This window comes from Anguilla rostrata, chromosome 6 (genome assembly GCF_018555375.3).
Source record: "Anguilla rostrata isolate EN2019 chromosome 6, ASM1855537v3, whole genome shotgun sequence".
In the NCBI taxonomy this organism is placed as follows: domain Eukaryota; kingdom Metazoa; phylum Chordata; class Actinopteri; order Anguilliformes; family Anguillidae; genus Anguilla; species Anguilla rostrata.
Genome location: NC_057938.1, coordinates 15,205,846 through 15,233,572, shown reverse-complemented (window position 1 = coordinate 15,233,572; position 27,727 = coordinate 15,205,846). Strand labels below are relative to the sequence as shown.

General features: G+C 41.5%; 1 protein-coding gene across 2 annotated transcripts; it reads left to right on the top strand.

Annotated features, from left to right (window-relative positions):
* The first annotated feature begins 289 nt into the window (after positions 1-289).
* plppr4a (phospholipid phosphatase related 4a) lies at positions 290-26,375 on the top strand. 2 transcript variants are annotated; one of them, XM_064338606.1, is made up of 7 exons: positions 290-833; positions 10,481-10,666; positions 13,835-13,970; positions 16,130-16,325; positions 19,490-19,547; positions 19,896-20,069; positions 21,223-26,375. In XM_064338606.1, exons 1-7 carry the CDS (start codon positions 756-758, stop codon positions 22,630-22,632), a joined length of 2,238 nt encoding a protein of 745 aa, XP_064194676.1. In that variant the 5' UTR covers positions 290-755; the 3' UTR covers positions 22,633-26,375. The 2 variants fall into 2 exon arrangements, with proteins under 2 accessions (XP_064194676.1, XP_064194677.1); XM_064338607.1 differs by lacking the exon at positions 290-833 and having other exon boundaries at positions 10,534-10,666; positions 13,835-13,962.
* Positions 26,376-27,727: the final 1,352 nt, after the last annotated feature.

Here is a 27,727-nt window from a genome sequence, read left to right as displayed (position 1 = left end):
TTCTGACATGAAATGTATAGAAAAAAACAGAGCATATAGGTGCCACAATACAGGCAGCGTTTTTTCTTTAATTTCTTAATTTTTTATTTTATAACATTGTAGAAACAGATGACTCACAAATAAACCACATAACCATCTCTAATGTTGAATACGAACGTGTCAGGGCTCATGTTAGATACGCTGCTGATACCAACTGATGTCTAATGAATGCATTACTCTTCTCATACATCTGGCATCCATGATATGTGTGCGAAACACATTACATATCTGGTGGGGATGCTGGCGCTGTTTCGGTGTGCATGCGCGTCTGTTTCCGCGTGCGCTCCACCGTGTGAAAAGATTTGACCAAATTTCTGACGTCAGTTCCCTCGATATCTTACCTTTGCATTCTCTGCTATCACGTTGCGTTCAAGAATTAGGTTATTTGCACATAAAAAAAACTGGGAGCGACAACAAAACAATAAATAAACCTAGACGTGGAGAAGGGGTGTTCATGGTGCCTGTATTCTCACTAGCTTTGGTTGTCAACCGCGTTTGCATTTGAACGTCTGGTGCTGCTGCTGGGTTTCAATAGCAGTCGGTTAGCTCGCGACTTGTGAGCTGCGGGGAAAATTGCACTCTTCATAGCGACACTTGAGGATGGAGAAAGCGGCAACAGTGCTCGCCTAATTTTCATTAAGCGAACACGACACAGGATCCGTTATTTCTAAAGCTGGCTGTTTTTCCCACTGTCAAAGATAGACAGAGGATCGAACATGTCTGCAAAAGAAAGACAAAAAGGAAAGGTGACCAAAGACAGCGTTACCTTGTTGCCTTGCTTCTATTTTGTTGAGGTAGGTGTACTTGTACTTGAGCATCCAGAGCACATGATGCGTGTGGCATTATTTATTTTACATAACTGATATTACATTCGTTTTACTAAATATGTTCATTTTATTTTCACTTCAGAAAATAATCAGTCGTTTCCAGGGCTAAAGCGATTATAGTATATCCATTTACAGGGGTAGATTCGTATGAGGATCACGTTCAATGAAATGTCTCCATGACCACCGCTAGTAATACGCTTAGCCTATATAGACCTAGAACTAGGACTGCCCTAAGTGTTAAGTGAATATTTCATTTTAACATACAATTCACACATTTTATACATTAGAACATATTTTATTTGTGTACCAGTGCGAAAAACTTCAGTTTACCCCGGTTTAAGTTGTAATAGTAGAAAATGTATTTTTTCAAGTCTTGTGGCCTTGCCATGTAAAATTGTTTTTTTCTGTCATATAATATGGTTATATTCATCTCACCATATACGCACATGATTGTAAGAAAATGTTAATTACGTTTAAGGAAAAAAAAGGGGGGGGGGGGGGTAATTGGAAAGCGACTGTTATGTTTTCGTTTGGCTTTATAAAAATGCAAGGTGCTTGTCTTTTTTCGTCATCATTATTCATACTTTGACGATAAAAATGCGGATCGCATTTATCCTTTCTTTTCTAGATTTATATCTCTCCCACGCGGGCAAAAAAAAAAAATGAAACAGACAAATGTGTGATTTCAGATAATTGTGTTTGGGTTGTAGTCGATTTGTCACCATGTATTGCAAGACATGGCATATATTGATGATGATGATGATGATGATTCATAGAGGACTATTAGTATAATTAATAGCTTAATATAAACCTATTTGACAAATTGCATGTATGTCACCCCTGACCCATTGAAAAAGTGCTGGTCATAGGCAGATGTTTGTGGGAAGCATCTACTCAAGGTTTCAGTTATCCTTTACCCAATGTACTGTATCACTGTTAATGGACATTAAATTGATGTGTGATAAATTATGGACAAAAAACACTGTGGGGGATGGGTAATTGTACACATGTACAGAAATAGGACAGGATATGTTGAGGGAATTGGCATTCCTATAAGTGGTACTGGAGGATGCAGGTGCACACAGACACATTCAGGTGTGGTGGTGGCTGCTGGATGGCTTATCATGTTAAGGCAGGGTGTGATTGGGCTCTGAGGTCTGGTAATGAATCTGGGCCATGCCAGTGACCATTAGCACATAGTTGACTGTAGCGTCACCTGGGAGGGGATGGATGAAGGGAGGGGTTTCAGTTGGTGGGGTGTCTGTCTCAGTGTGCATCAGCAACCCCAACCCAGCAACCGAGTGTCTGTGGTCTGTTTACAGAAATAGAACATGAAGTGTCTCCGTCTAACCCAGTGTCTACAAAAGCTTCAAAATTGTAGTGTGCAAAGTGAAAAGAATCAGCAGTTAAAATGGTTGGCATGAAGATAAGAAAATACAACAAATTGCTTTACTGTAAAAAAGGAAAACTCTGGGGAGCTCCAAGCTGGCTTATCCTGGTTATGACACTGGATTTTGAGTGCATGGATTCATCCCACAGTCTGGAATTGAATCCTGACCATTCTAGTATGAACTGTGGCTACAGGGAAGCATGTCATTGACTGTAGCATTGGCTATAAAGGGTTTCAGTCACCTGGCCTGTAACTGTCTCATCATGCAAGAGCAACTGCTCTATCCAGTCATGCATTCTGCATACCTCAGTATGCAGCTCAGCCAGTGGAAAATAATCAGCAGCTGCCACCACACGCTCCACAGTACAGAATTAGCCAAACCGACGGAGATCATGGCAGTGAAGAGCAAATGGCTATTCAAAATGTAGGGATAAGCAAACATCAGGGATGACTCTGGCTTAAGAACAATGGCTAAACTGATGCTGCTTGCTAAAAATCCCCGTTCTTGTAAGGTCATATGGTCCTGGCTCAAACAGCAATGAGGTGGTTTCTTCATGCTGAGCTGAGGTTCAATCTCTCTGTCATTGCATTTCATGGGAGCAGTTGAAGTGAGTTTGCGTCACAGTACAGATGATTCTTTAGAATACACAATCAGGCAACCTTAATTACTAGATCCAATCTAACTGCCATGCACTTAGGAATCAAAGCAAAGGACACAAGGATTAAATTTGAGTATGAATTCTGGTGCTGGTAAATAGGTTTCCACCAGAGAACACAGGTACAGTAAAGGTCCCACTGGTTCCTCTTCATCGAGCAAATTCTAGGTAGTGCGCTTTCCCTTCAGTTCATCGAACAAATCAAATAAAAGCTTTTAACAGTCCATCTTCTGTGTGTTTAGCAAATCACAATTTACCTGCCCAGTCATGACATCGGCCATTTAAAGCCTCTGTGGTTTTTGCGGATAGCTTGGGGAAACAGGAAAGTAAGCCACTGGAAGCACATATCTTCCCAGGAATTCAGTTCCTTCAAGAACACATCTAAAAGCAGACTGTTAATCCATACATCACAGATATTCTCACATATTGACCTGGGTGCTGAGCAGATTAGAAAGAGTGCCAAGAGAATAAATCCTATGGCTTAATCATTATCCTATGTTATTAAAAGGTATGCAATCGCACATCATGCGCACACACACACACACATATATATATATATATAGAGAGAGAGAGAGAGGAAGAGAGAGATTGTTTATATATTATTTAGATTTTTTATGGCTCGCAAGGCATAATATTTGAAAAATCAAACCCTGCAGCCCCCACCCACCCACACACACACATACACATAGTATAGAGGTCCACCTCTTTCTGTTTGAATAATGACTCACTGCACAAAGATCTGCATTTCTTCACAAAATCAGGCACAAAAATGAATAAAATCATTAAACGATCTTATTTTGAGCACAGGTTTTTGGCTCTCTTTAATGAATATTCATGGAAAAGTCTAAAACTAAAGACTGGGAACTTTCTTGTTGCATTTAAATACAGATCCAAGTAATCAACTGGTGATTCCATGGCCAATTTAGAAGCAGAGACTGTAGCAGAAACTGAAGGTTTACTTTGGCCAGGCACTCTAGACATGTAGAGAACAAAAGCACAGAGAATTATTTTCTTTCTTGCTCTGGTATTGCAAAGCCATTGCAGTGTTACTCTTTAAGGAATTTATTAATGTCATATCTAGCACTAGTCCTTTGTGATTCAGTTTGAGTGGGGGGAGGGGAGGTGAGGGCAAGGAGATAGTCACCGGTGCAGAGCTGCAGGTAAAAGAGACAGTGTGATCATGGAGTGTGGTTCTGTGAACCCTCAAAGAGTTCATGGATAACCTTTTCCACTGTAGAACTGGAGCATAAGCCATATGCCTCATCACACCCAGTGATTGGTTTTCAGTCTTATTATGGACCTGTTTCTGCCCAACCTGGTAGACATGCTGACCTAACCATGAACCAGCTGTGGGCAGAGGGGTCAGCAGACTGCCTAACTAAGTCACATCTATCTACACCGCCAAAAAAAAACAGAATTGCAAAATGGAGGAAGGAGGGATGCTGCCCTCTGGTCTCAATGTAGGCAGACATAGACAGAAGCGCAATGAGACACAGTCTGGCTTTTTATTTATTGTGCTTGAATCTCAGTCCTCAAAGCAGGCAGACAGCAGAACTCGATCTGGTGTCACAGGTCTGTGTATAATGCGATATAAATCAAATAAAGCACGTAGGGTCACCAAGCTTTGGCTTCGCACTTATGCCAGTGCAGTTCCAGCACTGCTGTGGGAAAGGACAGCCATAACCTCTTGTGTGAGGTAGTCCAATAAGGAGTGTTCACTGCATGTTGACTCAGGCCTGAAATCAATCAATTTTATCCTTAAATTTGATTCACAGTTAAATTGGGTGCTTGTTTTGTTGATCAGCAATCAGCTTCCCATGCCTGTTTGTTTGGCTTGGATTTAGGCTACTCAAGAGCTTAAATACTAAGCTCAGCCCTCTCCAATACCAAACAGTATTTGTGGAGAATGGGTGGAACAAAGAGTGACAAGTATTTTTGGTGACCTATATAAATGTACAAAGAAAGAGGCCTATGAAAATATCCATCCATGCTTGTGGTCCATACTACAAAAGTGTCTCACCAGAACCAGTCCATTACTGTGGCAGTTTATCGATTCACATAGGGAAGGAGAAACCCTTACATAAAAAGCAGTAGGCTGTAGATACCCTAAATGCAATACACTCCTGAAGGAGCTATCAGCAGTTATGCTTTCTTGAAATTTCTGCAATGACCAGGGAAGGCACAGAAGAGGGAATTCCACGAGTGAATGAATAAGTGCCTGATTTCATAAATCTCTTTGGATGGCTTTACTACACTAAGATAGAGCCTTGGACAGCTCTGGGACTCCAACCACCATTGCCTAAGGAGATGGCAAGGAGGGAAAAACAGAGGGCATGAAGGGAAGGAGGAACCCATCTCCATGGCAGCCTGTACATCGGTTCTCCAGACTGGCAATGGCCAAATATCGACTCTATTTTATAACTGTCATTTTCCACCAAGCGGTTTTGCCCATTCTGGGCTCTGTGTGTGTAGGTGTCCTTTTCAGGCTTAAATTACAGTCTGTAGTCTACATAAGAACAAAAGACGAGGCGGAAGGAAAAATCCATAATAGGTGGGCACAGATACTTCAGCCCAACGTAACTGCAAATTTGTCATCTTCCTCAACAAAGACAGGGCAGTTTTGTAAATACTATTTATAGTTAACTATCATGTGGTGTTTGTGCAGTCATTGATGTTCCAATAGATAGGAGGCCCTCTGTGTATTGGACTGCAGTTTGCAATAGAATATTCTGTTTTATATGATAATAGGACTGCTTGTGTAAAAAGCATTAGAAGACCATGTGGAGTTTTAGCTGTTCATAAGACAAGTGGGAAGCATCTGTTTATGTAGCTGTTACATAGATTTGGTTGGGAGAAACTGATGTTCTACCATAGTTTAAGCTAAATTAGTCTAGAAGTGGATCTTTTTAAAGAAAATATTTCCTCCAAAAGTGCACTGCTTGGTCACAGGGAGGGCAGTCAACGCAAGTAGCAGCTTATTATGTGAAGTCTTCAGCTCGGTAGTGACATGGCTGACCTATATTCCTGTCAGCTGTCGGAAGCTCATGGGAGCTGCTGGAGTTATCTGGTGCAGAGAGGGCCACCCTGGGCCATGAAGGAACCAGATCAGAGGCACATTTCTCACGCAAACCACAAATCTGTCCTGAGGTCATGGTTCAGCAGAACTTCACCTGAAGCTCAGCCCATGCACAAATCGCTAGAAGTGTGAAGATTGTGTTTGTTCTCTCTGCCCACACACTGGTCCACCTTCTGAAAGACAGTACAGATTCAGGAGGCATCTGTTCAGAAACCTCTGTGGGCTGTACCTGGGATAAGGGTAAAGCTTTCATTTTTAGTTATTTTCTTTCCTGTATGAAACTGATTGAAATGGAATTGTGGGTACTGTTGCTGGATGTTGTGAAAGTTCAGACAAATATGCATAAATGGGCATGAACCACATTTTACTTCCAAAAAAGTAACAGATTCTAGATGCGATTGGAGTTAAAAGCCAAGAGTGTCTCTGCAGCTGGGAAATTGCCGGTTTGTCTTTGCCTTTTATCACAGACCTACCAGCCTTGTGCAACCACTCAGGATTGCATAACATGAATATTTTAATATCTTTGGGAGAATAAAATTGCTGACCATATGATGTTATCATATGGTACATTTTTGCTTTTTTATTTTACATTCTGAAGAGCAGATACAGATTACACTTGTGTATTATTAATAGTTGTAGTATTAGTAGTAGCAGTTGTGGTAGTAGAAGCTGTGTTGTCGTAGTATTGCTGCAATGGTGATGGTAGTAGTAAAAGTAACAGCAGTAACAGTTGTAGTTGAGGTGGTAGTAATTGTACACATGGCAACGGCATGTATAGTACAGTAGTAGTGATGGTTGTATTAAATATAACATGAGTAATAACGGTTGTAATTGTGGTAGTATTAAAAGTAGTAAGAATAAATAGTAGCAATGGCCATAGTAAGAGCAGAGTAGCGAACAGTAAAGTGCAGGAGGTTGATTGGCACAATGGCATTTCAATGCCCACGCTGTGTTTCTAGCAGAGTGCCCTTTAGAAAAGAAATGCTTAATTACTGTTAATTCCACGCCAGAAACATATACTCTGGGTCGCTCAGCAGGGCCACATTTACAGCTCTAACTTCAAGAGACTTCCTCCTGTGAAGCCAACGGTGGACATCAATCACGTTCAATCACGGGCCAGCTCTAATATTATGCCCTTAAAGGCATACACTGTAAAAAAAAACATTTTAAGTCAGATTACCCAAAATTTCAAGGCAACTTGCTTCACTAAATGTTATAGTTTTGAGATTTAATTTTTTAAGTCATTATGCCAACTAATATTCATTTGTTGTTTTGTTCAGAAAACTTAAATTTCATTGATAGAGAAACTTTTTTATGTTTGTAAGTTCTCTGAACTAAAGAATGTATTTAACTCAAAAACTTTTTAATCTATGTTAAGATTTTGGCAGCTGAGGAAAAAGATGTCGTTTGAACCAACTCCTTTCGTCACTCCAGTTTCTGTAATAAAAAAGCCGTGCTTCCACTGCCAAAATGCGTGTGCATTTTTTTGATGATGTAGGCCATGAAAGTGTCTACTATTTAGTCATGTTTTTTTTCCAACTTTATGTGGCATTTGCCTTTATATAAAAATGTAACATCATTATGAGCACTACTGTGTCTAGTGCAGAGGGAATAAGTGACATTTCTGTGTTTTTCGGCGTTGAACTATTTTCTTAATTCAGTGGATAAACTGTTTTTCTCCAAGCTTAGTGTGCTTGTTTTTTTACATTGTAGTTTTTAACTGGCAGCTACTCAACACTGTTCACAAAGAAATAAGCATTGCAATGAGTACAGTGACCATAATCCATTGCAACTACGGAAGTGCAAGTTACGTTACAGTTCATTGGTACAACTCAGGTCCTCATGCTGACAAATGGCAATAACAGGCTCGAAAGGTAATCAAAATACTAGAATCAAAACTAGATACTGAAAAGCTGCACTATACCTGCATTAAGGAAGCAATTCAACACACCTGAATAAACAGAAACACCTGTGACACAATTTGTCCCAAACATTATGATGCCCTGAAATGGGGGGACAATTTATAAAAAACTGCTGTAGTTTCTACTTGGTTTCTACTTCAACCCCAAAAGCCTTTAAAGTCATATAAAATGCATTGTGTTTGTCAATTGTATACCATGGTTGATAACTTTAGCCAGACTCCACCAGCTCTACTATGCTAGCCAGATACATAGGCATGTGGATTTATAGATACCTGCTCTGAGTTTGTTCCAGTGAACATTTTGGTATATGCTTAAGACTAAAAAATCATCAAAATGATAGTAGTTCAGTAGTGCATGTATGCAACTACATTTCACATTTCACATACACTGGTTGACATATACAAACTGATTGTGTTTGGCACCTGAGTCAGTCATATGATCAATGTTACATCTTCAGTTGCAAATATTTTCACCTACAGTATCATCCAAGCCTTTCATTTTGAATGTCTATTGCAACCTTTCCCTTCATACTCTGGCATCCTTAACCATAGTGTGTTTTTCTGCTTAGAGAGGTAAAAGGAAGAAAAATGCAATATCCAGCGAGGCCTATCTCTGAGGAAACCCAGCTCTCAGAACACTTAAACATAATTGCTTAGCTGTAAGAGGGGGGAGGTATTGCAGGGAAATGGGGAAACTCAGAGCCTTGAATAATAAAGCTGACTCAGCAAAACACTCTGTTATCTGGGCTTTGACCACACTATTAGTTAGGGACATAAAGTGTTGTCCTACTTTAGCAACTAAACTTTCCGTCTAAGATGCTGTAAATCGAGCATCTTGGCTGCTTTGGCATGAGACCGATCCTAAATGTGTGTCTGATGTGTGAGGCTTGGGAACTAAGCAGTAATACGAATATACATACGTGCAACAATAACTTGGTTGGGTAGTTGTTCAGTTAGATATTTTCACTGATACCTTTTAGTTTTAACCTTTGAGACATTAATTAAATAACCAAACATGACCAAAGTGCTAAACATAAACAGTGCTAATGTGAATTCAATGCCATGATCAATACTGTATACCCTGGTTTTCAGAATGCAACACATATTTTCTTCTGCATTTTTACAATTTGTTTTCTGATGGTAAAACTGAATTCTGCATCAATGCAGCCTGATGTTCCATTTGCTGACGTAGCATATCCAAATTTACCAAATTTCAGTGGTTGCACATATGTTTCAGTGGGATACAAATATCTTTTTCTAAATAACCTGTCATTGTTTGGTGATTGTTTTACTTTATATGATTTTGCTTAGGTGCACCTTTAGCTCTCGCTGTTACACATCTAATCCACAGGCAATATGATGAAAAAACATTTAGTAATCATTTTATTGTAATCCAGTTTCTGTTTGTCGGCACATTAAAGCAGAGCAAAGCATGAAATTAAAGAATGCTGTTGATGCTTGTGCTCCTACATTTTGATCCCACATCATCATGAATCATAATAGTTGTCCATACTAAGCAGCTATTTACTGTTCAGAATGTATATTGCACTTTGTCTTGTTACGGTCCTTCCAAATAAACTAACTTTACAATCTATCACAGTACAAAACAGTATAACATAATATTCTGGGAAAAATGGCTGAATTTATGAATTACTTTAAGAATTTTATGGTATCAGTCTAGCTTGCATTTTAATAGGCACACAACCTCTGCTTGCGCTGAGAAAAAATGGCTTCTGTTGTCCATGGTTTACCCCAGTTTGCATACAGAAAAAACAGGTGTTTAGATGCTATCTTTTTGAATGTCATGCTGGGTCACACATGTCCTATGTTTTAAAGTCTGCACTGTCTTATATTCACTGTCAGGGCCATGGTAACATCCTTGAGTGAGTCATCATTACAGTCAAAGAGAGAAATGTGATTTAATCAATGTAAAGTGACAGCAAGCCCTTTTTAATGTATGCATGTCAGTGGCAGTCTGTGATAGGACTGTAAGCCAGGTAGCATGCATATTCCTCACTCACTTATGCAGTGCCTTCCCAAGCACATAAGTATACTGTGGCAAGACACACTTGGTCATTTCTGCCTCTTAATACTGATTCAGGATCAGCTCCCTCCAAATCATTTTCATAATCTACATCTTGTAGGAAAATCAAAAACTCATTGCAGGTCAGTCTAAAGAATCCATCCACATGCACCTTTGGAAGGCACTAAATATGCAATTCAGTTGCAATGCAACGCAAGCTAAATGCATGTCTTCAGATCTGTGACGGATTAGTTGAGGCTCAGTGAAAATTCTCACTGGTGTTTGCAGCAGGAAGCAGAATATTTACATTGAAATAAATATGTTTTTGGGGTGCTTTCACATTCTGATGCACAATGCTGGCAGTTCCTCGAATAGGTTCATATGTAATCATTGAGTAGCAATTCATGTCAGTTTTGGTCTTTTGACAAAACATTTGAGGAGATTCGAAACCCGGTTTGTAGCCCGTAAGGGTTGATTGAAACTGGGGGTCGCCGGTATGTTCAACACTCAGTGGCTTACCATTTGGGGTTTCTCTCTCTGCCATGCAGCTCCCGATTCTGGCGTCGTCGGTGGTCAGCCTGTACTTCCTGGAGTTGACGGACGTGTTCAAGCCGGTGCGCTCCGGCTACAGCTGCAATGACCGCAGCCTGAGCATGCCCTACATCGAGCCCTCACACGAGGTTGTCCCCTTCCTCATGTTGTTTAGCCTGGCCTTCTCTGGACCCGCTGTCACGGTAAGTCAGGTGGTGCTGGTGGTGGGAGGAGTTTCAAGTACCAACATCTGGAAGCTTCCACGTGTTCTTGATTGCTTCAGCCTCAAATCCTGTAACCATACCCACCAGTTTGACACTTCTATCAATTTTGACCGAAGAAGCAAAAAATTTAAGCTACAATGGCACAGCTGTAATATACTGCGCTCAAGAAACATTTTACTGCATGTTTGAATCTAACACTCGGCTGAGGGAAATGGCAGTAAAATGAACTGGCAAGTTCTTCCTCCAGGAGATAGGTTTTGAAGCCATAGATCAGAGCCTCAGTGAAAAACTGTTTATGAATGTTATTTTGGGTGAGGATGCTAAAGATACATATACCAACATACCATTCTGAGTTTCTGGGGCTTGCATCAGAAAGGACTAGTTAATACTGTACTCGTGAATTAGCCTCCCACCCCCCTGACAGATTGCCCAGCCCCTCTCTTTTCAACATTCTTTTGTTTATTTCATGGACGTACCTCTGAAAAGTGCTAAACCCATTATCGGCTCTGCTAAGCTATTTTCACCCTGGTTTGTGCAGTGCTTTTAACAGAAATTATTCTCCCGAGCTCCATGAACTGCCTGGCAAAAAAAAAAATGCAGGCTACATCCGCTGACACACGCTTTCGGGGTTTCCTAGCAACCTGCGGGGCTTTTGTTTCCCTGGTGCTCCCAGCGCCTTCGCAGCTCGCCTCATATCAGTCAGATCTGATTCGACTCGGCCAGCCCGAGGCGGACATACCCCTGTCACCAGGGGGCGGGCGGGCGACCCGAGCCTTGATTGTGAGGTCACAAATAAATCCGTTCGCCTTCCATTTAAGATGTCTCCTGGCCACTGCCATTTTGCTGACCATCGGGAAATACGAATGTCCTTTTTTCACCTCTTGTTTTCATTTGTGTTTTTACGAAGCTGCTGCCTAGGGGTATAGTGTTTATGAGTAGCATTGTAGCCTCCATATAAAATTCCACACAGGCATCTTACACACACACACACACACACACACACACACCACTTTGGTTTGCCTTCCAGTTCTGGCTGGCTCAGTGTGCTGGCAAATTGCAAAGATGATTCAGATGTTTCACATTGTTGCTGTAAACAAAGTGTCTTCTGCCACTGTCAAATTATGAAACCATTCTTACTTAAACTCCTAGTCGGTCACCTGTGTTTAAAGTTCAGACTGCTGCTGTACCACAAATTTCCAATTTTAACATTAACTGAGTTCCCTGGTGTGTTTTTCCGGATTAATTTCTGAATAAGTACAGCATTTGTTCCTGAATGCCAAGCTTGACCTGATTTCTTGAAGGTGGTAAATGGGCGCATCTAAAAATTATGTGTTCCTTACTCAGTAAAGTGCAGTCAATAGATCATTCATATTCTAACCTCACCTGTACTGAGTAATGGTGCAATTTTGCAGGGAATGACTATTCCTTCATCTCCCAGGCATTTCATTAACTTTTTCTTCTGTTCCAATTAAATTTGATTGCCTTGTATGGGTCTGCATTGCACCAGTTTAATTCACTCCCAGTCCACCGGGAACTTCATCTGATGTGCAAAGGCCAGTACATAACCCAGTCTACAGGGGACCTGCCAATGCACTAACCCAATTGTCTTTTATGGAGAAAGAAAGATCAAAGATGTGTACCAGACGCAATCCTGAAAGGTCTCACAGTGCATTAAAATTGTTAGTAATAATATTTATTCATTTGGAGCCAAGGGTGATTCATGAGGCCTTCCTGGCAAGGTGCATATAATGCATGTTACGAGTGTGCAAGAGGAGGGAGTAGGTACAGATAAACTGTATACAAATCAAATATTTATAATGCCCCAGGCTGAACTTGGTGCCAAAGTAAGCCCAAGAGCATCCTAGGCAGGCCTATACATATTTCTTAGAAAGACTGTAGAGAAAACATTTTCTAATCTCTTAGTGTCATCAAGCACAAGAAGTTCAAAAACTTTCTGAGACATTGACCCACTTAATACATATTCTGTGATCCACCCCTTATTAAAATTTAAGTTGACTTACATTCAAATATGTAAATAAAACGGTTTTAGGATGTGCAGCAAGCAACTACACTGTCACTAGTGCTATGCAGGTGTCTATTGCAGTTTTTCATTAGGTGTGTGAATATTAATTCAAATTAATATGCATGCATCTTGGTACCCACCTCAACCTCTCTCATGACCCTCCACTGGCTATCAAACCACAGTATGGACATCACTAGTCTATGGTTGTAGAAAGAATCATAAGAGCTAAGATATAAACTTTGAGCACTCTAGCGCCCACAAAATGCTTACCATTATCCCTAAATCTGACAATACCCTACAAGGCAATACGCTCGTTACCGCTTCCATTTACCTGTAAATTAGGAAAAAACAGAAAGCTGGTAAAGCGTGGAGCACCGTGATTGCCTTTGATGTGGTAATAGTCTCACACTGTGCGGCTTTCTTCTCACCGCAGGCGCCATCCCCTGCTCTACATTTCCATTGTATTTTGGGCAGCTTTTAAGCCGTCAGATGGAAATCCAGGTCGAGAGCCCGCGATCATGCGGCCCCGCGGTTTCTGCCAGCCATTCCCCTGCAGCGGAAAGATTTAATCAGCACAAGCTGGTGCGTTGTGGGACCGATTCCACGCGCTCAGGTCTCCTTTGGTCTCTCAGCCAAGCCAGACTCAGAAGACTCAAACCCAGCATCTCCATGGTCAAAAGTGACATAGCGTTCATTTACTCAACATATTGGCAAAGCAGAGATGTTGCTTTGCATTCATATATTCATGTACCTTGTTTTTTTTACTGAATTGGTTCCCATTAAGTTCCAAGCTAAAAGCTAAAAAAAGAGTACCTAGTGTCATGGAAGGATCTAGATCTGGAACCTTCTGGTAACAAGATCAGTTCCCTCACTGCTGCTTCTCAAGGCTCAACATACACATACCTATTTAACCTTCATGTCAAATCGGAGCATTAGATTCATTATAGGTTTTCTGAATAAAGTCATTAAATATTGTATTTGAGAAAGAGCCCCATTGAAAAGGCTTACAGCACATTCACATTTTTTTCCATTTCCACTCCTTGATCCATAGGTGAGAAGGTCCATGTCTCCACCCCCCAAGAAATGTAAACTCCTCATGCCTGCTGTGTCTGATCTGTGCACAGATAATGATCGGAGAGGGCATTCTGTACTGCTGCCTAACCAGGAGAAGAAGTGGGGGAGGAGGGGGTGCTGAGGCCAACATCAATGCAGCCGGCTGCAACTTCAACTCCTACATCCGCCGAGCCGTCAGGTTTGTAGGTAGGTTGATATTTTCACTGTCCCTCTGGGGCGTTGATGGTGGCATTTTGTATTGGATTCCAGAGAAAAGCATTGTCTGGCTTTTTACTTCATGGTGTGCGGTCCATCAAACTCAAAGATATTAGAGTAATGAACTTGACATTGCAACATGAGAAATTGAAGTTAGTGGATTTGAAAGAGGTCCTCCATTTTGTAAAAAAAAAAGGAAAGAAAAAAAGTAATTATCCACAACACAGTTAAATGGAGCTGCTGTATGGGATTTCACGAGGGTTCAGAGTGGTCAGCTGGTGGGTGTTTTATTATTTAAAGCAGAGCTGTATGAAGTATCAGTCAGGGGGGTCGCTTGAGGCAGGTGGGCTCACACTCAAGTGGAAGCTCTCTGTGGGATTTTCTGTCAATCATGGTCCTGACGGGAGTGGGCGGAAACAGTTGGGGGGACCTTGGATTCATGGGAAATGACTCTGTTTGAGAATACCGAACCTTTCATAACCTGCCCAGAGCCTGCACATCACATGCGCGGGGGTCTGGTGATTCAGTACTAGATGAATAATACAAAATTCTGTCTATTTCTTGCCTTTTAAGTTTAAATAAACATTTTAATGAGAAATTTCCACTATCTTACCAAACCAGCCTTCTTGAATGCAAATGTGGAGATAATGGAATTATGGCTCATGTCTGCTTTTGAAAATACCCATTTCAATAATTCTGACTCCTTTAAAGATCATGTTCATAAGTGCTTGTGAATAAAAAAAATAGTTTTTTCTTTGAGTGTTCCTACAAGCATGAAATTTAGCACCTGTGCTTGGAAGTAAAGTATGTTTACATGTGAACTGTAGCTTGCATTTTGGAGAAGGGGAAACAGAGCATTTTTAATTAGTGTAGTTCATTAATTCACAAGCATAACACACAGGAAGTGTGCCTTCAGTGTGATCATTTCTGTACTTCATCATTTAAAAACTGATTATTGTGTCAATGACTTGGTGAATGAGGTAGTTAGATAAAATGTATATATAGGCCAGACATGCAACACCTCAAATAAAAGAACATACCAGATAGTCATCAATTATATTGTATCATCATCTGTGTTTAATTAGTGGCCATTGCTTTATCAACTTAGATTATTAAGGTGGTGCAAATGGGATAATTGCTTGAGAAGGGGCTTGACAAAGAGGCTATCATGACCTCCAGCTGGCGGAGGACTGAAGTGCAATTCGAGAAAGCAACAGGAGACAAACTGATGGCTCTATTTATAGTTTATCACAAAGGCAAGAGGTTACAGAAAACAAACCATTATTCTTACCATTAGACCACTGGGTGAGCTTTCTTTGGCTTCATTACCCATTCCTATGAAATGCTGACAAAAAACTACTAGTTGGCCACAAAGCTTCTGGTATTTTCTTGTCAGTGCCGTGCGGCACAAATACTCCTTTTGCATTCTGACAGGCCACTTAAATAGAACTTCCATGATTGATAAAAAAGGACAGATCACCAAACCCAATGCGTTTTCTGGCCAATTACTTTGGTCAGCAAACTGCAAACCACAGGCCACACACTAAATCTAACTTGACAACAGATATATTTGTCTTATTTATTGAGAGTCCAGCTAAGTAGTTCCCTGGCAGCAAAATGGATGGAAGTTTCAGAAGTGAGAAACAGGAGGCGGTGCTTACTGGGTGCTTAAACTGCCAGCCACTGAAAGCTCTAAGCCGCTATACTATTTGATACAAATTGAATCAGACGGTGAATCGGACGGTAAATTGGACGGTAAACCGAGATGCAGGCTTGCCGCTCAGAATCTCAGACTAGTTCAGCCTGAAAATAGAAATTACATTTGCATCTTTGTGATTTTATCCTAACGTAGCCCTAGCGCTAGTGAGCCTGCTGCAGTGTGCATCATGGATCATGTTGTGTGTAAGCTCTGCATTTGTGGTTGCCCACAGAATCCCACAGAGTTGTTTTTCCTGTATTACAGTTAAACGCACATCAGAAAAACATGATTATTTATGAGGAGGTCTGTCATGGGCCGTACCCATTCATGATTATTGATGAGATTAATCTAATTAGAATATTTCCGCTTCATCGGTAAAGAACTCTCTGTAAGTTAGCCTGTGGAATCTTTGATTCCTGAGTGTTTCTTTTCCCCCCGATCTCCCTGTCAGGGGTTCACGTGTTCGGGCTCTGCGCCACCGCTCTCATCACTGACATCATCCAGCTGTCCACGGGCTACCACGCGCCCTACTTCCTCACCGTCTGCAAGCCCAACTACACCACGCTCAACACCTCCTGCGACGAGAACACCTTCATCATGGAAGACATCTGCTCCGGGGCCGACCCGGCTGTCATCAATGCGGGCAGGTCAGTCAGGACCGCGTGGGCAGGCTCCGCCCAAATACGGTCAGACACTATCAGGCTATTTTTTTAATTGCAACAAGAATCTATTCTTGCGGTATTTTTTCACAGGCTGCGTGTTTACTGAATGCGTGATTGTCGTTTGTTGTCCAGCTGTAATGCAGAACGTAGCTGAATCGCTCGAGTATGTCCAGCAGGGGTCTGGCGACAGAATATACTGAATCAAAAAATTGGAAATGTCACTCCTGTAAGCCCACACAAAGCTCAGCTCACGAGCACTTACGAAATGGCTGTGCGGAAAGACCGGCAGGAAAGAAACAGGCCGACGCCCACGCACAACCATGCAAACATGCTTTGAGTTAACACGTCTTTTTTGAGTTAACAGTTTTTCACTTTGCAGTACAAAAGGTACAGAAAGAATACTTTAAAAATGTGTAAAAAATAAATTTAAAAACATCCCCAATGTGCATACAGCTTGTATTGGACACCTTTAACAGTACATGTGAAGACTGAGAAAAAATTCAATTTTCTTTTCAAACTACAACATGCTTTTTGTTTTAAGCCAAGTAGCACATATCAGAATTAGTTGTGTTTTGTTTCTTATATAACATTTTTTGTTCACTCGGTGACCCAAGATCTCACAATATTGTACACAAAAAATACAAAATATTTGCTTGCCATTTAAACTTGGACAACCTGCATTGCTGTTAGATTGAATCTGGGCCTTAGAATCCCTCCAGAAATGTCAGGCCATCTGTGTTCTCCAGACTGTGTCCTAAACTGTGGTGACTGTGAAGTTGAACTGTAGTGGTATGATTTGAGGGGTGTGGAAGATCTCTTGTGAATACAGAAGTCATTAGTATGACTGTTGAGTGAAAGTTTAATGATGTCATTTGCTCTGTATCATGCCTGCAGAGAATATCTATGAGTATAAACAGTGTTTATTTGTAGTGGTGCGGGGTGCTCTGTGTGCTGAATTTTTCATGAACGGGACAGTGATTGTGTTAGAGACTGATTGTGTTGGAGAGAAATTGTGTTTGAGACTGATTGCACAGTAGAGTGATTATGTGGTAGACTGATTGTGTTGTAGAGTGGTTATTTGGTAGACTGATAGTGTTTGAGTGTGATTATGTGGTAGTGTGATTGTTTTGGGGAGTGACTGTGTTGGAGACTGTGTCGGAAAGTGATTATGACGTAGACTGAAAGTCGTTGCGCATTGTCCCTGATAAATATTAATTAAAATACAAGCTTCTTAACGAAAAATACAATTCGTGAAAACTGTTTTTACGGTTGTTATGGTGAGTGTAGTGAAGGCAAAGCAAGTAGTCATGTTGACATTTTCAGTGTGCCCAGCAATCACAGTGACAGAGGACCTGCCACTCTCTGTCACTATGATTTATGCAAATGGTCATTGTTTATAAATTCCAAAATCTACTGCATAACCATAAGATGAATCTTCTTCCAATACTTAATCTAATTATTTGTAACATCTTTTCATTATCTGATACCAGATAATGAATTATAAATAATAAAAAATAATTCAGAATGCTGATGCTCATCTCACCTGCAGTAAACCAAAATACGCATGTAACACCTCTCCTCATCTTCCTTCAGTAGCTGCTGGTGGTGGCTTGAATAAAACAGAAAATCTATCTAGCCCTGGTCTATGGTTCAGCTCCCTCTTATCTACTGTACAATCTATTGTCAAACCAGACACTCTTGCCTGACCACTCCACTGCTCATGCACTGGTTGCTTTCAGACCTGGGTCAAATACGAATTTGTTTTGGATTCAAATACTTTTCTACGCTTTACTGATCTTGTCTGGTGTATTGGAAACCAATGAAATACTCTCAGAAAGTGCAAACCCCACCTTCTGGTCATATTGGCTGGCTCAATTACACCAGGTAAGATAAATAGAGCACAGAAAAGTATCTGAATCCAAAACAAAAATGTATTTGACCCAGGTCTGGTTGCTTTACTGTCCCTAACAGAGCCCTCCTCTCAATCATGTCTATTCTCTACTCTGGCCGCATGCGGTGGACTTGCTGCCCATCTTCTGCTGCACACCGAAAATATATCCATTTAAACTGTACCTTGGATCACCTAAACCTGTACATTTTGCATGGAGTTATTTAACAGGCCTATGCTCAGTCTAAAATGATATCCCCTAACCCATCTGTTCCTTAATCAAACTATAATAATTTCTTCCTTCTTGCACGTAATATCAATTGCAACCCTGATGACCTGGCATTAGCACTGTTCATTGGCTAATTCGTATGTGCAGTACACTTTGTAAATCTCTCTGGATCAGTTCGCTTACATGTATATACCTATTATGCCAAATGTTATTACACACTCTGAGAAATGAAGTGGGGATACATTGTTCTTGTTCTTTAGGGAATACATTTGCCAAATGTAACCTGAAAGTACAATAATGGTCTATTTACTTTCAAATGAGTACCCTTTACAAGCGAAAAAAAAGGTACAAATGAAGTATGTATTGTTGGCTAGGGGTACAATTTTATATACCTCATTATCATTATCATTATCAGTGACTAGCGTTTGTACCTTTATATATTTTTAATGCGTTTTTTTCTGAGAGTGCAGAGGCTCTGGTTTTCATGCACTTCATGCCACCGGTAAACTTTGCCAAATCTTTGCTGGCAGGTATAAATTTTGTTTGGGCAAGCTGATTTCTTACCGATTTGTCTGACCAGGCAAGTGTGAAAAAAGTGTGAACCCTGGATTTTATTCTATAGTGTGTGGCATTGTGTTGGAAGAGTGATTGTATGGAAGAGTGTCTGTGTTTGAGAGTGACTGTATTGAAGATTGGCTGCGTTGAAAACTTGATTATGAAGAGATTGATTGCGTTTGACACTCATTGAGTGGGTGAGTGTCTGAGTCAGTGAATTACCACAGGAGACTGTGTGGGAGAGAGACTGTGTAGAGAGTAGTCGTGTAGGTGAGCGACTGTGTTGGGAGAGCGGTTGTGTTGGAGAATGATTTTGCTGAAGAGTGAATGTTGGAGTGCTATTATTGGAGACTCCAGCTGTGCTGGAGAAAATGACTGTGCACGCAACGACTGTGTCGGAGAGTGATTGTGGGACAGAGTGATTATATTGGAGAGAGTCATTGTGTTTGAGGGTGATTATTTTTTTGTTCTTCACAGGAAGTCTTTTCCATCCCAGCATGCAACCCTGGCAGCTTTTGCTGCTGTGTATGTCTCTGTAAGTAATGCCCCCCTCACACTTACTCACTGAAGCGGTTTCATCAAACTCTATTACACCCTGCACACAAATAACATGTTTTCTGCATAACAGTTCAGTACAGTTCAGTACAATTCTGTGAAGTCCAACTTAAGCACAGAACAAACAGCTGGAGTTACGGAAATATAAACTAGTATTTAGAGTTTCACACCGCAACTTTTTAGCAACTTGTTTTTAGGCCACATATGCAATGAAAGGTGAATTTCACACACATTTCAAACGGATCCAAATGCACCTTGGAGTGAGAAAGCCCCTCTAGCTATCTATCTAGCTAGCGTTTATCGGTCAGCAGAGGACGTGTGTTCGCAGATGTACTTCAACGCCACCTTGACGGACTCATCCAAGCTGCTGAAACCCCTGCTGGTCTTCTCCTTCATCATATGCGCCATCATCTGCGGGCTCACGCGCATCATCCAGTTCAAAAACCACGCCATCGACGTCTACTGCGGCTTCCTCATCGGAGGCGGCGTGGCTGTCTATTTAGTAAGCTTTATATGTGTGCCCGTTATTTAACTGAATTGATTTAGCTGTATTAGCTATTGATTTACAGTGCTGATGATGTATTATGCATTTTGTATTGCATTTGGAATATATGCATGCCTCTCAATGCAATTGCAAGTGGTTATCCCTTAGTGCTGTACAAATAACCCTGTATATTGGCTTGCATTTATTTCACATGAATGTCCTTCAGTCCTGCAAGGATATGTTTAGAATGAGATGGCTGCTTGCAGGTCTTTATGAATCCAAATGCACAAAATGCTAAATATGTAAATATGTAGTGTTGCTATAATAAGCATATAAATATGCATGTCAGTGAATCAGAATGATTGTCATCGCAACTAAAATTCAGATATAAATCAAACCGTAATTCAGACTTTCCACTTTGTGAGCTAAAACAGTAGACTTCAAGTGCACAATGTCAGAACACATTCCCCTACTTCCTTGCCATTTAAAAGAGTTATGCTGTTGTTGTGTAAGAAATAATAAAACTGTTGGGCAGATACACAACCCACGCATGTATATCTTATCCCTCCTACGCATGCCCTCTCTTTCACACGAGAGCACTTCCGTCCCTGAGCATCCCTATGACACTGCTTACTGTACATTCCACAATTCCCCGGACAGTAGCACAGACTTTTTCACTGACCCACTGACACCAACAGTGAACTCAGTCCAATAGATGTTTAGAGCTGAAATAGACTATAAAGAAGTGCCTCTCTCTCACACTGAATGTCAGTGAAGTCAGTTCAAATCATTAAGTCAGTAAACCAGAAGCCATTTTATTCTGAAGGAAACAGACTCCGTTTCTGAACACATATTTGTCATTTGCATAAACAAAACAATTAGGACAGTACGTTATTTTTTTAAATTTTCCTTTCATCCCCCCTCCCAACATAACAAGATATACTACTTTTAGCTTTTTGCTTATTATTTTTAAATGCAACATGAAAAGAGAGGTGAGGTGCAATATAATATCTTGATGTTCCTGTTGGAACCCAAAGGGCAGGTGAACAAGCAGAAATGTCCTAATCCTGTTAATGAATGTTAATGAAGCATGCAGCCAAGTGTCACCTTGGGAAGGCGCTGTCACCAGTGTTTTCTCCCCCCCCCCCCTCCCATACCCCCCGCCCCACAGGGCTTGTATGCTGTAGGCAACTTCCAACCCAGCGAGGACACCTCCATCCAGCAGATTCCGGTCCGAGACCCGATCCGTTCTCTGACGGACCTCAGCCAGGACGCGGGACGGCACCTCCAGATCAAGAACGGCGGCGGCGGCGGAGGCGGCGGGCCAGATGGCCTGGCCCCGCACGCCAACGCCACCCTCACCCGCAACCCGCGCGATCCCGGCTCCCTGGGCAACCTGAAGAGAGCCAGCGCCGACGTGGAGATACTCAGCCCCCGGAGCCCGATGGGGAAGGAGAGCATGGTGACCTTCAGCAACACCCTCCCCAGGACCCACACCCCGGCCGTGGAGGAGGTCACCCGCCGCAACGCCAGCATCCACGCCTCCATGGACTCCACCCGGTCCAAGCAGCTGCTCTCGCAGTGGAAGACCAAGAACGAGAGCCGCAAGCTCTCCCTGCAGGTGATGGAGACGGAGGCCGGCCACTCCCCGCAGCGGAGCATCGAGATGCGCTGCAACTCGGAGCCCGTCCGCGTGGGCGTCAACGGCGAGCACCACCCGCCCGGCGGCCAGTACGTCAAGCTGCCGACCCCCGGCGGCATGCCCCTCATGCCCAACAACAGCAGCGGGATGACGGGCGGAGCCAGGGTCTCCATCCAGTCCCGCCCGGGCTCCTCCCAGCTGGTCCACATCCCCGAGGAGACGCAGGAGAACATCAGCGCCTCGCCCAAGGGCGGCTCGGCCCGCTCCAAGTGGCTGAAGGTGGCGGAGAAGAGCGGGGTGTGCCGCACCAACAGCCAGCCACGGATAATGCAGGTCATCGCCATGTCCAAGCAGCAGGGCCTCCTGCAGGGCAGCCCCAAGAGCTCGGACGGGAGCACGGTCAGCTGCACCGGGTCCATCCGGTACAAGGCGCTGACCGACCAGGAGCCCGGCGGCATCGTGCGGGTGGAGGCGCACCCGGAGAACAGCCGGCCGGTGGTGCAGCCGCCCTCCACTGACGGGAGCGGCTCCTGGAAGTGGAAGCCCCAGGAGAGGCCCAGCCTCCGGCAGTCCTTCGAGCTCAACGACCTGAACCGGGACTCGGAGAGCTGCGAGTCGCTGAAAGACAGCTACGGCCCCATCCCCGTGCCCGGCCCCCTGGAGCGGAGGAGGCCTTGCTCCGGCCCGGACCTGGGCTCCAACCACCACCATCACTTCCACCACCACCATCACCACCCGCACGGGATCACCACCATCCGCGTGACGCCCGTGGAGGGCAGCGAGGCCGCCTCCGAGACCCTGTCCATCGCGTCCAGCCGGGACTCCACCCTGCGGAGGAAAGGGAACATCATCCTGATCCCGGAGCGGGGCACCAGTCCGGACAACGCCCGGAACATCTTCTTCAAAGGAATGTCGGCCAGTCCGGTTTTCAAGGAGTGAGCAGTCTCCCTACCAACCACTACCTTTGTGCGTGGCCTTGATCAGAGGATTTACAAAAGAGAAAGAAGTCAATTGTGCAGCCTATAGTCCTTGGAAACACCCCCCCCCCCCCCCCACCCAGCTCCCCCCAACTGTCAAGAGTACATTACAAGCCAATCCATCATTCACCTTTTTAGAGATACTGCTTTTTCTATTACGGAAGCTGTATCGTGCATGTTTCAAAGATTCTTTTGTTTTTTGTTTTCATATTCACACAAAAGCACAATTTATTGTGATGCTCCCCGCAGGTTTTTTTGTTTTGTTTTGTTTCAGTCAAAAATTGAACACAGTCTACCTGCAAAAACCTCTGAAGGTGTTCTTATCGTGCCAAATTTTTTGAAACATGCAGGAGAAGGTGTGCATTTTTTAAATGATTCACTTTTGTCTAGTGCCCTTACTTTAACATTTAACCCTCTCTACAGCCACAGAGATTGGCACTCTTCTCCTGGCAGTCTAGGTGCTGTTAAAAAAGAATTTCATACTGCAACTGTTCTGAAAAAAATATATTTTTTCTCAATGTAAATATTTATACTGTACAACTGGTGCTAGAGCGCCACCCTTATTAAAATTTGTCAATATTTAAAATTTGATAGTTTAAAAACGATGTTTATTGATTAATTTTAATATTTAGTTTTCAACTAAAGGAATCAAGTAGATAGTCTAGGGAAAAAAAATAACCAGAACAGATTAATTCACAAGATAAATTTTCTGGATACAGCATAAAATGATTGCTGTGTGGCTTTTGTGTTGATGATTTTATGTATTCTTATGGTATGATGCCTCCATTCCACTGTCCAAATATGGCAGTTTGCTTGCATTTTATCCTTTAGTACCGGATTGTATCAATAGAATATTAGCTATAAGGACATGGCATAAAGGCGGTTACTGTTTATGTGGTTGCTGTACTGTACATATCTCTGAAAAATGCATTTACATGTAAAATGCTTGACCATTCCCCAAACAGTCAGTAAGTGCAGTTGTGTTAACACGAGAGTTCTAAAATAAGTGTGTTCCCAAGATTCTAAATCCAGTAAATGCTCAAAATTCCTAATCAAAAAGCATTCCCAGGATTGTGAATCAAGTGTGAGCACAACAGACAGAACATAACTATTGCTTGCTTTGTAGCCTAAGTCAAAATAATGCATTGCATTTGGAAAATCACACTATACTTGCTGTTTGATTTTATACAACAAAGTACCACAAAATCTCATTTTAGCATATGTGAGTACTGTATCAATATTTTTCATAGTTGTGTTACAATACATTAATGCCTAATGCTTAAATGTAAACAAAAATACTGGCTTAGCTTCACCCTTGTATATGTGATATTTCTATTTAAGCAGTGTAATGTGTTCTTCTCTGGAATCCTATCTGGATTTAGTCCTATGAGTTTAGGCATCCTAATGGTTTTAGACATAATTTGTTCATTTTGCATTTGAATCTGAAATAGAAAATGTCTAGTGAAAAGGTAAATTAGTTCATCATACTTTATATTTTACATTGTCACCAAGTCAATTTGTAAGTGAAGGAATTTATATCAGAACAAAGAAAATACAATTTCAAGGGCAAGAGCTTACTGAACAGACTGCATGTCGTCCTCCATTAAAAACATACAGTATTTGGTACAGTAAATTAAGTATGCATTTACATGATTTAGTCTAATTGCAATGGAGCTTGTCCGTAGCTGTTGTCTTTAGGATGATAACCCCAAATACTTCATGAAATTGTAACTGCAAAATGTCCAGTGTTAATTCAGTTCTAACAGATAACATTTGTCACACTCTGGTCCAGAGTGGGACCAAATGTTGTCTGTTAGATTTTAATTGACACTGGACATTTTGCTGAGTAAATGAAGTTATGTTTCATTTGTATCTTTGTTTAGTTTTCTAGCACAGCATTTCTGTCTAACTTAGTGTTCAGTTGAACTTATTGTAGATAAATGGCAAAAACCTTGAAAATTGTGGCTAAATACCCCCATTTTTTGCTTAAATTTAAATGTACAATTCAACAGAATATAATTTGTTTCTGTGTCCATAGTTGCTTGTTCTGGTGCCTTTGGTCATTCACACATGCATACATTACACACGCACCCAAACACACAAAATCAGTTTCACAACTTCACAACCTTTTACCACTGATGGAGAGAAAGAACGTTATGTAACCAATGTTGTTTCTCAGTGTAATATTGTAAAATCAAGTGAGTCATCCACCATTCTCTAGGAACTAGACAAGATGTTTATGTATTCTGTATTCTTCTGGACTGAAATTCACTGCTCTCACAGTCTTTTCAAGTGCATCCTCCCATTTGTACATAAGGCAGGGCGAGTCTGGAATACATTCTTCTTGTGGATTTTGCAGTTCAGTGAACATGGCAAGGTAAAGTGGTATTGAGTGTTACCTGCCCAATGAACCCATCCTCCGTGTATTCTCTTACCATGCTGAATTTTAAGGATGCCTAACAATTCAGCTTCTATGTCTGTGTACAAGATGAAACTTTATTCATGGGGATATTATATTGCAGATTCCGTGTTGTCCTTCTTTGTGCGGTACTTGCAGAGTTGCACTTAAAGTAAACTTCTCACAATCATCTGCCAATCGAGGGCTGAAGTATATAGTACAGTTTACAATAAGTGCAACAGTTGCCATACTGTGTAGTATGTGAGTTGTATACTTGCCATTTATTTTCACTCTGAAGCTTGCCAAAAAAAGAATGTACAAATAATGTTTTACTACACTGTTGGAAGGTTAGATAAGAGACCTTGAATGGATTCATTATTTTCATGCTGATTTAGAATACCTTGACTTATTTTTATGTTTTCAGTTGAGACTTTTGTGACATTACTATATAAATATTTTTTGATAGTCTGTGCCAAAATGTTTTATGAAAAGTGACGCATAATTTGTTAAGGATCTGATAGTGTAAATATAAAATCCAAAATGAAGGAATATATCTCAAATAAATGTCAAAATATACTGCAGATATTAGAAACTATGTTAGTGGTTGCCACTTTCTTATAAGTGATATTATGTATATCTTGAATGTAGAATGTATTCCTATATTTTGTATTTGATATTATACCATATATTGTCATATGTACAAATTTTTCACGAGGGTCACAAAGATTTATATATACCTGTATTCTGGTAATTTAAATAATTTCAACTGTTGTGGTCTCTGCAGTCATTTAATACGAAACTAAAGGCTTTTTTAAAATGATAACTTTATTTGCCATTGGCTGATTTATACTTACCATGGATTGGTCAATCAAGTGTTTAACCTTTGTACCACTGTAAATAAATATTTGTTACTTTGCTAGAGAAAATACATGTGGCAGCATACTTCAGGCAGTGTCAAGACAATGCTTATTCATTTTATTTCATTTTTTAAAAGATGCGTGTGTGTGAGTGGGGAAATTTGTTGGATGGTTCTGTATATAAGCCTTAGACCATTGTTCCGCGGTGTTTTTCTAGCAGACATCATTAGCTTCTGTTGGTTGGCGTGGGATACAAGACAGTGGCTTCTCAAGCAAATAGAGTGGCTCATCAGCACAGCTTCGTGACCGCTTCCAGGAAATGGAACAAGAAAAACCTTCCGGAAAGATTTTTCAAGGCAGCCCTATTTGGCCTTCAGTCTTTCCTGGGCTGGCGTGAGGAAGTTGTGCTTTGTCTGACTGTTGAAATAAATGTTTGCTATCAAAAAGAAATGGGGCTCCTGATCTCCTTAGTTGCCTGTGGATTGCATTTGCAGCTATGGAGGAAAGACTCATTTGTAATAATCGATTTCACCTTGATCGCCACACAAAGGCATTATATGTCCTAAAGTACTCAGGGTTCCCAAGATCACTGGAAAATGATCTTTGAACCCTCCTGTGAAAAACTTTTCACTATCTACCAAATAACCGAAGTACAATAATGTAAAATTGCTAGAATCAAAAAAAGTAACTTTATTTCTAAAATTAGTGCAGTGTTCATCTATCTTTCTAGCTTGATGCCAATTGCTTTCAGCTTTAATCTGTTAGTAATGATTCTGCTAGTAAGGGTTCTGCTAACTGGCAAGTCTGTATGCTAAACCAAGGATGTCAAAAATTGCTTGTAATCTGCCTTGGTTGAACCCACAACCAAAAGTCATGACTGAAATACAATGCTAAGGCTGGCTGAAAAATTAGTCTTCACAGACAAAATATTTGGAATCTCAGAAAATGTCCTCCCTCATTCAAAATAGTCCAGTTTGACAGGAATTTGACTATTGCAACAGTTTAACAATAATCTTTGAAATCTTTACATTTTTGAACATCATTAAAATAGCAGGCCAAATGTATGTATTTATTGGAGTGGGGACACACCAGTATATACTGTAATCCACAATATATCAGATTGGCTTTTTTCTGTGAAAAGCTATCACAAAGGGGCTTGTGGTGGTGTTTGTTCTAGGGAACTGGTTCTTTCACAAGGGCTCTTTCATGCTGCATCACTGAGAAGACCCACTGCTGTGAGTGCATCTACCCTTACAGCTTCCCGCCTTGTCAATCACACTGGTATAGAGTGCCCCACTTTCCCCACCACTGGGTAGCTGAGACAGAGACACAAGACATCTCATTCTATTTATAACCTTGTGTCTGCCAATTGTTTACACCGTTTTCTTACTTCTTTTTAAATGTGCCATCATATGAATTAAAAGCGTACATACACGCGCCGAATTAAGGAGAAATCTGGGTCTTGTTAGCATTGTCGAGTGTAATAGCCGTCTTGAGGTCTAAAGTAGGTCGGTGAATTGACCTAAATTGGAGAAGAGCTCTTCTCATCAAACTAAAGAGCCTCCCTGAAGACCGGAGGGTGTGCACTGTCGAGAATGGGGCAGGGAGGGGGGACTGCCCTGGAGCAAACCCAGCACCGGCATCTGCCCCATAACGCACACTGTTTATTGCTCCTGAAGAAGCTATGCGTGGGTAGGCAGGCTTCAGGTACCTTGTATTCCCGATGTCACGCATAACTAAAGCAATGGGGTTTTTTTTGTTTGTTTTTGTGGGAGTGACGTAAACACACTGCAGAGAATGCG

What these genes read in the sequence shown, in the direction of transcription:
- plppr4a (XM_064338606.1), top strand. Translation starts at nt 756, where the DNA reads ATGTCTGCAAAAGAAAGACAAAAAGGAAAGGTGACCAAAGACAGCGTT. An exon ending in TCTCTGGACCCGCTGTCACG is followed by an intron (nt 10,667 to 13,834) that starts GTAAGTCAGGTG and finishes ATCTGTGCACAG; the next exon opens with ATAATGATCGGAGAGGGCAT. An exon ending in GCTGTCATCAATGCGGGCAG is followed by an intron (nt 16,326 to 19,489) that starts GTCAGTCAGGAC and finishes TGTTCTTCACAG; the next exon opens with GAAGTCTTTTCCATCCCAGC.